Source organism: Xiphias gladius, chromosome 17 (assembly GCF_016859285.1).
Source record: "Xiphias gladius isolate SHS-SW01 ecotype Sanya breed wild chromosome 17, ASM1685928v1, whole genome shotgun sequence".
Classification (NCBI taxonomy): domain Eukaryota; kingdom Metazoa; phylum Chordata; class Actinopteri; order Istiophoriformes; family Xiphiidae; genus Xiphias; species Xiphias gladius.
In genome coordinates this window covers 11,048,227-11,061,813 of record NC_053416.1, presented here as the reverse complement: position 1 = coordinate 11,061,813, position 13,587 = coordinate 11,048,227, and the positions used below count along the sequence as shown (strand labels likewise).

Here is a 13,587-nt window from a genome sequence, read left to right as displayed (position 1 = left end):
GTTAAATTAATCTGCATCTAGTGACTGAGGTATATTCATAGAAAGTTTTTAAATGGCTATAGAGAAGTAAATTGTAGCTTAAAAGGTATTTTCTGTCCAAAAATGTATTGTGCATGTGGACCATTACTACAGGATTTAAGGTTTTACTCAGCATGTTGGACCTTTTTTGTCATATCAAGTTTAAATAATAGAAAATGTTGCTTAGTACGTGTTTGGCCATACATTAAGCTATATATCTTTATACAATATTTCTATTTTCTTTCCCCAAAATCCCACTTAATGTCTCTTTATGTGCATGGTCATTCTGAAAGTACACTGTGTGTGTGTGTGTGTGTGTGTGTGTGTGTGTGTGTGTGTGTGTGTGTGTGTGTGTGTGTGTGTGTGTGTGTGTGTGTGTGTGTGTGTGTGTGTGTGTTAGTGTTACTTGGCTAAAAACTACTCACAAAAGTAATGACACAACAGCCTGGTATATTTAACAATATATATTTCCATTGTCAATGTACATTCCATTTCGACATAAGCTTTCTTCACAAACAAAAAGTTGGCATCTAAATAAATACTATATAAAATAGAACTTCAAAATAAATATATCTATAAAGGGAACCTTTTATATGAGCGATTTTTTTCTTTTTGTTATATCTAAACAAAACAAAAGCACAGATCTCATTTCTTCATCCCCAACATTGACATTGCAAAGGCATAAAGGAATGGAGTAGCATCACCCAGAGACTTTTCCTCTTGTTTAGGTTGAAAAAAAAGATCTGTGCCCGCAAATGAGCGACACAAAGGGATATGAGTGTGTAAAAATCACAGCATTGTAGCAAAGGAAAAAAAACAAAACAGAAAGAACGAAAAGGTTTTAATCATTGATTGATGTTGTTGGTGATTATTCCACGCCTTAAAAAGGCTAGCGAGCACATGTAGAAGTATAAAGCTTATGTGAAGTGAAAAACATCAGTCTTGCAGTGACAGAGCTGAGGAATTAAAGAAAAGAAAGGCAACAACTGTTGAAAAAAGAGGTCCACTGGTTAAAAAGATGGCACTGAACACAACTCGAGAGAAAAACAAAGACAGACGGAAACAGCGAGAGAGGGAGAGAAAGAGAGAGACAGACTTGTCTTTCTCTCCTGTCTCTGTGGTATGACAAGTTTATGCACAGCAGCTGTGTTTGTCAATCAAGGCCAGGGGTGTTTGTTGGACAATTTCTCAGGGAGGAAGGAGGGAAGAAGAGGGACAAGAGGAAGGGGGGGGGGGGGGGGCAAGAAAGAGAAAAAGAGGGGAGAGAGCTGAGACACTGAGCAGTAACAGCAGGAAATGGGTTGATCCGGATAGGGGTAGATTGTGTTCCCTGTGTGGATTCAATGAGTCCACAGTCTTTAGGACTCGGAGAGGAACCAGGGAATTAGCTTAGCCTCTCGACTGCTAATGAGCCATGGATAGCATAAATAGCAGGAGTTTTTTTTTTTTTTCTTTTTTATTGCCAGGCACACTTTTCTAAATCAAGTGCTAGTGATAGAAAGACCTGTCATTTTTGTTACCCCTTCCCAAACCTTCCTCTCGCCACTGTCCCTCTTTTCTTTTTCTCACAACCTCAAAAACATCTTTATCTTACCCTCAAAATATATATCTAATATATTCTCTATATATTTTGTACTGAATTGTAGTTATAATGTACCATGCAATCTTTCAAGGACATTTAAAAGTCTCTTCTAAAGAACACAAATGTTGTGAAACTATTTACAGCAAATAACATTTCACCTGCATAGCTCTATTACTAAATATATTGTCAAAACATTTGTGATTTTCGCTGCCCACTTACACCTACTAGGCCTTTGCCCATTCACACAATCATTCTCAGTTTTGGCACCTTTCTCTCAGACTGAATTGCTAGGTTTTGAAAATATTGCCTCATACATTCAAGACTTAGGACAGTGTGTTTTTTTTCTCTCCTTTTTTTTTTTTCCTGTGTGACATTGGCTTTGTGCAACAAGACAAATACAGGTATGAGCAAATGTAGGCACCCCAATGGAAGTTAAGGGTCCATCATGAAAGAGAGGTGTGTGTTACAGAGCAACAAAGACAGTATGCCTTTATGCCAAACAGAAAAGGCCATCCGTATTAAAGGGCAGCATGCCTTTAAGAACCAACTGCCGTCAACTCCATTTGGCAAGAGTGCATAACAACTGTGGTCACTCGGACAGCGAAAACATGCTACTGTATGCTAGCTTCCTTTGGCAAAGTCCTAAGAATGTCATGCGAGCCACAAAAATAGACTTTCAGAATAAAAGATAGACTATCTGACTAAAGCAGCTATGCAGCATAATGATTAGAATTTAATGAAGACACTGTGTGTGTAGAGGGGGGCTGGGGTGTGTGGGCTAAATGTATTGCATGCCAATGTAATGTGAGATAGCTGAGGTGGTTAATACTGTGCTTTAGTACATCCTTTAAGGGGGTTTGTGTCTTCCTAAAAAGGTTGTGCAAGTGGCAGGTTTGATTTCAACAAAGGCTGACTAGATACAAACACAACAACAACTTTGCTATGCCTTCTCTCCCCCTCTTCACTCTCTATCACTTGCATCCCCTCTCCTCCGGAAATATTATTTTCTGGCCAGTTTGTCTCTCACTTAGCTTACTTGTTTTAAATTATTCACTACTGCCTTTTTGGCCTGAAACGTTTCCTTGCCTTCTTGTGCAAAGAGGAAACAGACCAGGCTCTTAGGCAGTTCTGAAATCAACACGCTGTAGGCCAAGTTCTAGAGAGGATTACTGTGACAGTCCCTGAGAAGGTTGGGTGTACTTTTTTACACATTTCTCTACGACACATCGACTTCTAGCACGGTGGGTAACCATTACACTAGAGCATGCAGGTCATGACATGCATTACCTCTGAGGTGATTGGTGAACGGCATTCAAAATCTCTAGAATATCTGGGCTTTACCCCCCAGAATAGAAAACACACTGGGAAGTGATTCTCTCTCTCTCTCTCTCCTGCAGTACAACTGCTTGCACACAATGCAGAGTGAGAATAATGGGAAATTACTATTATTTTAAAGTCTCAAAGGGTTTGTTTTTACAGCTCCTCCATGGAGATAAAAACTTAGAGATAAAATGTTAGCACTACCATGCCAGCATCTTTAACGTATGAGAGGGAAAATGGTGACACTAAGAGATTGGTGATCATCATAATAGCAGAGAGAGTGAGTGAGTGAGTAAGTGGTGGTTTCACTCTTGCAGTGGCCTATCGTAAAGCCACAGTATAGGTAATCACTTGTTTTCATGTTTGTTTAGACAAGGGGGACACGGGGCTGTGCTTTTGGGGGTGGGAGGGGTTGTACATATATTTATCTCCATCATATAACTTCTATGTTATCCAAGGATGAGCAACCAGCTTCTGGTTAGTTACCGTTTAAAAAATTAGCTGAGAAATACAGAGCAGCAGGGAGGTACAATGACTTTGTGCCTTCAGCCATCTTCACTCAACAACACAAACACCAGTCCCACAATCTAGTCTCTTCTTCTTGTGTCCCTCTTACAAAAAAAACCAAACAAAACCAAACAAAAAAAAAATTAAACAAACAAAACAACAACAACAACTAAAAAAAACATGACAAAAGGCCTGTTAACTATTCCTACTAGCCAACTCTTGCAGATCAGGCCCGTTTTGATCACCACCCTATCAAACATAGGTCAAAAAGCCATTTAAGTACCTTTGTTTTACATAAGTCATCTTCCAGCAAATTAACGGGGTAGTTTAAGGGGTTGGTGTTGGATTGTCCTATTAATACAGAGTGAGCAGTTACTAGGTGGTCCCGTCCATTTTTATTTTACCAAGGCCACTGCCAGCCAGTTTGGTCCTGTATCATGACCCCTGCTGCTGCTTCTCGAGTGTCCCAACTTTGGCCTCCACGCCTCCGTTTGTACACACAGGGACGCTCATGCCACCCTGCAAGTTCTTGCAGCGGCAGCCAGGCCTGCTAACATTGTCGTAACACTTCTGTCCCAGTTTGGCTAGGCCCATCGCAGGCAGATAACAGACCAGGCAAGGCAGGACGAGGGAAAGGGCAGCCATGAAGGACCAGCGGGCGCAGCAGTTGGCCTGGGAGCATGAGCAGGGCTTGTCGGCGCAGGAGCCCTCGTCATCCTCATCCTCAGTACAGTGGTAGAAGATCCCTTTGACCAGGCACATACAGGTGGCTGTATCCACCAGGCTCTGAGCAGAGCACAGGCACTCCTGGTTGCAGACCCAGCAAGAGGGTAGGGTTCTGGGGAGCGTACACTCCGTGCAGCGACACTTCCCGCAGTGCTCGCAGAGAAGGAGGTGCTTTTTCTCGGCTGGGGAGGATGGAATCAGCGCCAACCCCTGCTGGCCACCAGTGGAGCACACGCCTGCCACAGTTATCTTTGCAGACTTGAGGTCCAGCGATTTGGAGGAGGAGCAGGAGGAAGCAGAGGAAGAGGAGGTGAGGACCTTAGATTCAGAGGAAGTGAAGCAGCCTGGAGTTCGGGTAGTGACTGTGTTGAAGGGGCCCTGGTGAGGGTGCAGGTTTGGGTGGTGGTCCACCGTCGGGGTGGGTGCAGCATGGTCCAGCAGCCTCTGATCAGATGAGGTGCTGCTGCTGCTGCTGATAGAGCTGGGCCTCCCGCTGAAGGAAATCCAAGGGTGGGTGGTGGTGTCCTGGTGAGGGTGGGGTTCACACCTGCCCTGCTGGTGGTGCTGGTGTTGGTGATTGTGGTGATGGTTGTGGTTTGCCCCCAGGAAGGCCTCCTGATTCTGACCAAGCCAGGTGATTCTTCGGTTTAATGACTTCTGACTCGGGGGCTGCTGGGAGACAACAGCTGGGCTGTCAATGTAGTCGTTCTCCACATGCGAGGACTTTATCTGGTCAATGGGATAGATGGTGAGGGGGTGCTGCAGGCGGCCATAGGGCACTCGACTGTCCAGCAGGGGCTGGGATATGAGGGAGGAGGACACTCCGGGGATGTGGTGGGGAACCCTGGACTCCATGTGTAGGCTGGTGCCTCTCACGTCTTCACTCTAAAGCAGCATTTAGCAATACTGCAAAGACAGACACAAAAGAAACAGTTATGGCTTTCAGCATCTGCTGTTGTTCTAGCTCTTTTACCCTTTCGATCCTCTTTTTTCTAGAGAAAAACAGAACAAATAAAGCAAAGCATATTATGAAAGTGGGTGACAGTGGAAAAATAACACTGTGATCCTTGCTGCCCAAACAATGACAGCCATGGTAGCTATAAAGAACAGAGTGTGAGTAAAGGAACACATTGCCTTCCTTAATTTGTCTTTGACCAAACCAGGGTATGTCAAAGTTGAGACCTTCAGTTTGTTTAACAGAATGTGAGAAGTAAAATGTCACCATATGTTGACATATATCGGTAGGTCATTTTTTAAAGTGTACTTTTCACCCTCTGTGGTATAATTTCCATCTCCAGTTGCTTTTGCACTGCCGCTTTTGACGACTAACCACTGCTTTATCTCATGACTAAAGTACTAAAACTCCCCCCACAGGATTAAGACATTTCTATATGACTAATAATAAATCACACAGAGCCTATCCAAGATCTAAAGGGATCACTCAGTTTCAAATCAAAACATCAGACAGGATATAAAGGTGACATACTATATATACTATATATACATAAAGTAGTTTACTTCTGCCAAGACAATGATTCAATCTTTAAAACCTAAGTGTAACACTCCCTCAAGAGAAATCTTTTTCCAGGCCGGATCTCCGCAATAATCTGAATGTAGAGTTCCCAAACGATCTTTATTTTTAGTCTGAATACCAACAGGGTTTCAAACCTCCTCCATTCGTACTTTGACATTAGAACAATAGAAGTAGGGCTCTCATCGCCTCCCTTCCAAAGAGCAGGGAGCACCGGAGAGCAGGGCTTGCATGCAAAAGACTCAAAGATTCAAAACAAGGCAGGGCAAAGAGAGGAGAAGGTTGCCTGAAAAGGGACTTGAGCAGGAACAAAATGAACGAAAGAGGCAAAGGAAATGAGGCCTTTGTATAGAATCACACAGTACAATGAGAGTTATTAAGATATACCAAGTAATACAGTTTTAGGCTACCTCTAATTTTAGCTTTGCAGATTTTCTCTCTCAGTATTGAGTATATAAGCACGAAGTTGAATCAGACTAACAGACCCATCCTGGAATTTGTGAATGACACTGATGTTGTGAACTGCGGGTTTTTTTGGTTTTTTTTGTGAATGAAAGCTGTGGGCTGCGCTCTGTGTTGCGAGCATGAATCAGTGCGCCCCAGTCGTGATGAGCCTGAATGAAATCGGTTTCATCCGTTTCATCAATGAGCGCCCGGCAGCGGGCAAAGACATAGCCCACTTTGCAGAAAACACACAGGAGATTGAGGACGAACGGCGCAGCACATGCGACATTTCCTCTGACCCATATACGTGGTGTTTAGTAACCTTATTGCCAAAAACAGCCCGCACAACCCAGCTTATTGGAAAGCAAAGGCTTTTTGACGATTCTATCAAGGCAACATGAATTTTCCAAGGACCTAGAGACTGGCTGATTGACCGGTTCGTTGGTGGCCCAATGCTATGTAAAAATCACTCACTGGTCGTCAGCGCTTTGCTCTGCTTTGCGCGGTCGTCAGCTCGAGTGGTCAGCCTTCTCCTCAGATCCGCGAAAGCCCTCTTGAGAAACCTGTTGCGACACTGCCGACGACCGACACAAGCGCATGCGATCGTCGAATCTAGACCACTTATGAGCTCCAGGTCGAAACTGTGCGCGTGTGCGAGCGCGCGCGTGCGTCCCTCCCTTCAATGTGTGAATGGACTGAGTCATAAAAACCGGAGGCGGCCGCTCTGCATACACAAATAGAGTGTTTATATGGGCATTGTGACCAGGACACTTCACTCTCGATATCTGCTAAGTGAGAAGTATTCATCATCAAGTATAACCTTGATGATGAAAATGGTACACTGTGTGCCACCGCCAGACAGACGACCGTGGGGGTAGTATTCATCGGCGGCAGTCAAGTGCGCATTTTGATGCGTAAACCTGGATGTTACCGTTCAGGGCAACCGAAGGAAGCCGATGAAAGAACACGTTTTGTTTTGGTTTTGTTTTGTTTTTTTTGGGATATTTTTATAGGAAGTACGCCGGATAGGATGCAAGTGCTCGGGGTTAGCAGCAAAAACACCTGACACAACCTACACTGCATGCCAACAAGGCGGCCGCTGCAGAGCGAGAGCGAGACACCCAACCGAGCCGCCCGAGATATAACATATAGAGGCTCCGGAGTGGACGGGAGATTTAGACGGAGACGGGAATATGGGTCTGTCCCGCTGTCAGTGGCCTTAAAAGAGGCCACAATCAGCGACGCGATAGATGTTGAAATCCATTTTTTCTTTATTTAAAGCGGCATTCTGAACAAGTTACGCTTTAAAACACGACACCGTCCCCCCTCTCTGCGCCCTCAACCTTGCTTTTGGTACGAAATCGGTGGTTAAATATTGACTCAGTGTGCAAACACGGATCCGGGAAAAAAAAAAAAGGCTTGTTGCAAAATAGAATTTGCAAGAGCGTTTTCATGCCCGCGATCCAGTGGATTGAGAGGGACAGTGAAGCGTAGGCAAGTAAAGAGATTGAACAGGCGGTCCGTGCAGCCACACGCTCACAGGTTACAGCCACATAACGAAGACGAAACACCAGAGGTGATCACTTACTGTTGTCTCAGGATAAAATTCGCATCTCTTCGCTGCGCACGGCGTTCGCGTGCAGGTTATAGTCCAGTCCGAGCAAGCGAGTAGCTCCGAAAATCTTGGGAAAAGATAAGTCCAAATATCAGGAAATAATGTGAGCGAGGTAGGCGAGAGGAGAGCGAGTCTCCGGCACTAATCTCCACTCGCTGGTGCGTAAAAGGCGACTGCGGTTGTGGACGCAGAGCTTTGGATATGATGTTGCAACCACCGAGGGGGAGGGAAGTGAGTTTTTATGAATGGGAGGGTAGAGGGAAGGAAAGGGACGGCACTGCGCAGATGCCTGGGCTTCTTTTTTTTTTCCCCTCTTTTTTTTTTGTGAATGGGAGGGCAGAGCGACTCGGGAGGGCTGAAATGCGGAGGTTACATTTTTATGAATGGGGAGGACTCAGAATGGCATTGCGCAGGCGCCTTGCCGAGATTTTTATGAATGGGAAGAAATGGCGAATGAGGCCTGTGTGTGTGTGTGTGAGAGAGAGAGAGAGAGAGAGAGAGACGGGGGCGAGGGAATGAAGAGGTGGGGGCTTTTATTGGTCACAAGGGCAATGTCAGGCCTGATTTACATAAAGAGTCGGCTCATCGGCTGTGGTGCCACTCGCTTTATTTTAGCCTGTTAATTTATTTATCTATGCGGCTCGCGCTTCCTGCTACACGTTAAAGGAGACGTGACCACGGTATTGTGTAATAGACGGCAGAGCGAGCAAGATGCGAGTGGGCCAGATCTGCAATGAATTCATTTATTTATTCAATTGCTGGCAAATCCGAACTCTTATGTCCCTCTGATTCCGATGAATTTGCGCCAGAATGTCCGGTGAAAAACACGAAGATGCAGCCATGGCCTGTAATATTCTAGAAAAGAAAACATTTCAACACAGGCATAAATCTGGAAGAATATAATACAAGTGGGTTTAAGACAAAAACAGGGGGAAGTCTGAGGGGTTTTATTTCGTTATTCCCGCCGAGAATCTTTCGGATCACATGCCTCAGCTCGATTAGGATAAATAATATCCTTCCTGTTCTAGCTAAAGCCGTTTATTGAGAACAAGGACGTGCCCTTCCTTCCTCTGCAACAATGTGAGGTATGACTACAGCTTCAATGGTAGTGTAAGAAAAAAAGAAAAAAAAAGAAAAACAGAGGAGAGAGAGGGGGGGGTTATAACGCCTACTCTGAAACGCAAACCAGCATGAGGGCAGGCAGGATTCACAAAAGGACAGGATGTTGTTGATTTGTACTGAAACCACACGGAGGAAATGAGTGTGAATTTCCTTTCTCGCTGACATCCCAGTGTGTGTGTGTGTGTGTGTGTGTGTGTGTGCGTCTGTTTCCCTGCGCGCCCCCCCCCTCGCCACCACCCTATCTCCCTCCCCTCCCTCAGCTTGGGGCTTTTTAACCAGTCAAAGGTTACCAGTTGCCCCATTATCCGTTTGCACACGTCACCATGGCGACCACTACACCTCCAAATTGGGATTACTGTTTTGGAGAAGGCTGGAGACAGAGAGACAAAGGGAAAGAAAGACTTTATCTATATTTGGATGGATCATGGGTAGGATACTGTTGATAGACTGAACCAGTCACGTCAGTAAAACATATATTGAGAGGAAATCAGGTTTAGTGAACTGAATTTGAAACACCACTCCCCGATCAATGGCAAAAATGTGAAAATCACTGTCAGCGTTTGCATTTTTATTGCGTAATTGTGGGTTTAAGGGGCCTTTATCACACTTGATTGTGTTTTCTATCCCCTACTGTATTGCAACAATATTCTTATCATGTATCTGTAACATTCATATAGGGATTTAAAGTGTGACTGTGGCAGTCAAGAGTAAATTTATGACCTTGATCATGCAAGTGGCCTTTTGTTTTTTTTCTTTTAGCACAATTTCAATAGCCTATTTTTATGTTTTTATTAATGATACAATTTTACATTAAAATAATAAATAGCACAATTATAGCAACAAATAAATAAGGAAAAAACTAAGTGAATAAAACTAAGGCTAGTCCTTGGATGAAAATGTAAGATTTTGGGTTATATCAATGAAATGGACACCGTTCATTTAAAGAAAAAAAAATAAAAGAATACATTTGGATGATTATATAACTATACTATTTTTAAATACCTTCATTCAAATATCTACTATAGAGTATTACAAAACAGCTTTGAAAAAACAAGATGGTGTGGTGCTGACCTGTTAATAAGCCTTTATATTATGACTTTATGGTTTGACTTTCTGTCTGTAGGGAACGTTTCAGCAAAAAAGGAACTGAAAGAAGCTAGTTTAAAGCTGTATAACAGGCCAGTATGTAGGAGAATGAAAGCTTTCTTAATAGACCCACAATCTTACACGTCAGCCTCTCTTTTCCTTTCCCAACATGTCTGTCTCTCTCTCTCTCCCTCTCCCTCTCCCTCTCTCTCTCTCTCTCTCTCTCTCCCTCTCCCTCTCCTCTCTCTCTCTCTCCCATTCACAAACACACATGCAGAGATGCACATAGACACATACTGGAGATACTTGCAGATTTCGGGCCACAGCTGCGTGGCTTGCAGGCATGGCCTACATGAAGTGCTTGTTGAATTGTAGATTTCTCGTCGGTGTGATCATCGAGGCATACATGCATGGAAGGGAAGGCCTAGATTTCTCTCCAGAGTCTTCCCTCCCAGTCTTCCTTCCTGCCACATCTGCTGGCTACTGCTGTGAGTTTGGGATTATAATGGACAGCCCCATCTGGTTCCAGAGCAGCTTGACAAAAGTTGTTTTTTCATTCCCTTGAACAAAACTAACAAACCCTTCTTTAGTTGTATTTTTTTTCTTTCTTCTATTTCATTTTTACTAAAATTTTTACTAAAATATCCAGTTGAACTGTTATCCCCAGCTCTGATTTATCCACAAACGTTTCAGTCTAAATGAAATTACAATGTCAATAGCCGATTTGTTTATCACTTAGGTCTATCACTTGATGTATTTAACTAATCTATTGGTGTTTGTCAGTCTTGTATTTCCTGACTGTTCCCAAGACACAATAACTTGAGAAAAGGTGGCAACTGTTCAGTGTGTTTGTATTTGTGTGTCTGTGTGTGTGAGCAGAGTGTTAGATGGCAGTGCTTAAATGCAAATCACAGCAATAGCTCTACGGAGTGCTCTCAGCTTACATCAAAAGCTTCCTGTTGCAGGTAAGCCATCATTTACCCCCCCCACTCACGACACTTTACAATACGCATCTCTCACCAACCGGCAGTTGTGTGGGCCTGTAGCTGCAGTGGGACAGGTTGAAGATTTTGAATGCCTTCAAAGCACATCTCACAAAGGGCCACCATGTCTCTGTGCCTTACAGCTTTCCTCACACGCATGAAATGAAATCTTGAAGAGAAAAAGCAATGATGACAAAAAATGATGGTAAATGGGACTTAAAAGAAGAGGTTTAATGCTGGTTCATTGCATTTAATACACATTTACAACTTACAGTACATGGCCAGACTAACCTCCTAAGAGGGCCCGGGGCAGGAATTTTTTTTTCGGGCCCCTATTGACCCCCACTGTACATGGCAGGGTCTTTATTTCCCCAGATGCTGAGACACCAACCAGTATTCGATAGAGTTGAAATGATTAGTTAATTTATCAATTAGTCAAGTGAAAGAATATAATTTGGTCATAATTAGTCATTTATAAGCAAAAATAAAATATAAAAAAAAATCAAAAATTCACTGGCACAAGCTTCTCAAATGTGAATATTATAACACTGTAAAAAGAAGTGTATTTACCACGTTTCAATGATAGTAACTTAACATGTTCTTATGGTCAGGTAAAAAAAGCAATCTCAGTATGATGACTTGGGGTTCAGGGTATAATAATGGACATTTTTTTGGTGCCATTTTATACACTAAACACTCAATTGATTATTGAGGAAAATAATTGTCAGATGTATTGACGATGAAAATAATTGTTTGTTGCAACCTTACAGTTTTCCTAGGATGGAATAATACTACCTTGCCAAAGGTTTTCTGTGTTTTCTATTCAAAAATTAAAGCCATTTATAGAACATGTTACAACAAATCACCTCAACAGACGACCAGATAGTTGATATTGTACTTCAACACACAAATTATTTAATCTTCTATTTTGTAGTGTGAATAATTTTAAACCCTATTTATTTATGTCTTTTTATAATGCCTTCTGTTTCTTATATATCTTGTCTTCATGCCTTTATGTCTAATGTAAAGTGCTTTGTATTGTCTTGTTGTTGAAAGGTGCTATAGAGAGCAGGGAGTCAGGGAGTCTAGCTCTGAAGTTATTAGACTTCACTTGAAAGTTGAAAAAATTACTTTAGAAGAGAGTGTTGGTGAGTTTTATGGATATAGATGAAGACAAGTGACATGAGCACCTGCGCTCCAGTGGTTGTAGTTTCTTCTTGCAAGCTGTAGTTTTTTTCCCTGTCCCCTTCATTTTTTCTGAAAGAGAGATGGAAGAAATTCCAAGTTGATTTGAGTCTGAATTGAGTTACTGAAGCTACTGGAACAGAGGCTAGCCCAAATGTGATGTCGCGACTTCAGCTCTTTATGAAAATAAATTTGCCTTGCCTTTTAGCGGAGCAAATTTTTAATAAATGTAAAACCAACCAAATTGTGTGGACAGAAATGATATGGAGTAAACCTGGGGCTTTTGGGGCAGGTGGAGGTCTTGGGCCCCTGTGCAGTTGCCTGCTTTGCCAAGTTGGCAATCCAGTGTTGAGTATACATTTGCTCAATGCACAATTTTGAATCACGTTTCTGCAACAGCTATTGGGCAGAGTCATTCATAAAAAAACAAAACTGATTAAAAAGGATATGCTGGGGGAAAATGTTATTTAAAAGTTCATAGTCAGCTTAAGTTCCTAAATATTTCCCCCCTAAAAGTAGCCTTTACCCTACACTTAACACTACTGGTAAAGATAGCTTCATTTAAAATTCAATACAGACGGTTGCAACCCAACAGAAAACCCCATTGCTCCTTAGAGTTCTGTCCCCGACTTGGCAAGTCTCTTTTGCTTGCTTCCTGTAAACATTTGTGTTGTTAAGGAACATTGAACAATCCTGTTCTACCTTCTGGCTGTGAGCATTGGACCCTTAGATACATTCAGAAGGACGACTGGTCCTACATATTCCAACATCCGTGTTTGGTCATGATGAAATTCTGCCTGGTTTTGGAGCAGAATGTTTGTTAGTCAAATTACGAAAGGATGTTGATGCAAAGACGGAATAAAGGAAAATTCCCTCCTCACACACTAGCGCTCAATGTTACATTACATCAGTGTGTGATTTTTAACTGTTTACATCAAAACATGTTTACCGTTGCTGTTCAGTTATTCTGATTGTTTTCTTAATGTAGCTTCTCTGAATTGTCTCAGCACGATGTCCCGTTGTCTATGACTAACCATTTCTGGGACTAGGCGATACCCCACATAGCTACAATAAAGCAGTGATTCCTAATCAGGGGTACTTTACCTCATGGGGTAGCTCAGGAGCTGCCAGGGGGAACAAGCTCAACTAATAAGCTAAGCCAAAATTAGCTTAAAAATATTTACAAACACAATTGTGTTAAGGAGGAAAATACACAGCCAAATAGGATTAAATCGGTGTGATCTTTGGTAAATTAACAATAACACGTCAGCTACCCATCAGCTTGAGTCCGTAATCACCACATGTAGCAATTGAGAGTGAAAGGTCGGTGAAAACTGCTTAGGAAGCGAGCAGTTGAAATAGTTGGCTAGAAGTAATGGATAAAAGGTTGAAAGAAATACTTAAAACTAAGGGATAAACTGTTTGAATATTTCGCTATAAGTAATAAATAAATAAATAAACTGCTGAA

At 42.5% G+C, this 13,587-nt stretch overlaps 1 protein-coding gene across 2 annotated transcripts; it reads right to left on the bottom strand.

The window, feature by feature from the left end:
* Nucleotides 1–490: 490 nt before the first annotated feature.
* Nucleotides 491–7,920, bottom strand: spry4 (sprouty homolog 4 (Drosophila)). 2 transcript variants are annotated; one of them, XM_040151258.1, is made up of 2 exons: nt 7,717–7,920; nt 491–5,059 (listed from the first exon to the last, which is right to left on the bottom strand). In XM_040151258.1, exon 2 carries the CDS (start codon nt 5,006–5,008, stop codon nt 3,863–3,865), a length of 1,146 nt encoding a protein of 381 aa, XP_040007192.1. In that variant the 5' UTR covers nt 5,009–5,059; nt 7,717–7,920; the 3' UTR covers nt 491–3,862. The 2 variants fall into 2 exon arrangements, with proteins under 2 accessions (XP_040007192.1, XP_040007194.1); XM_040151260.1 differs by lacking the exon at nt 7,717–7,920 and adding an exon at nt 6,603–6,693.
* Nucleotides 7,921–13,587: the final 5,667 nt, after the last annotated feature.

Bases quoted from the DNA above. Each gene is read 5' to 3' on its own strand.
- spry4 (XM_040151258.1), bottom strand. From the start codon at position 5,008: ATGGAGTCCAGGGTTCCCCACCACATCCCCGGAGTGTCCTCCTCCCTC.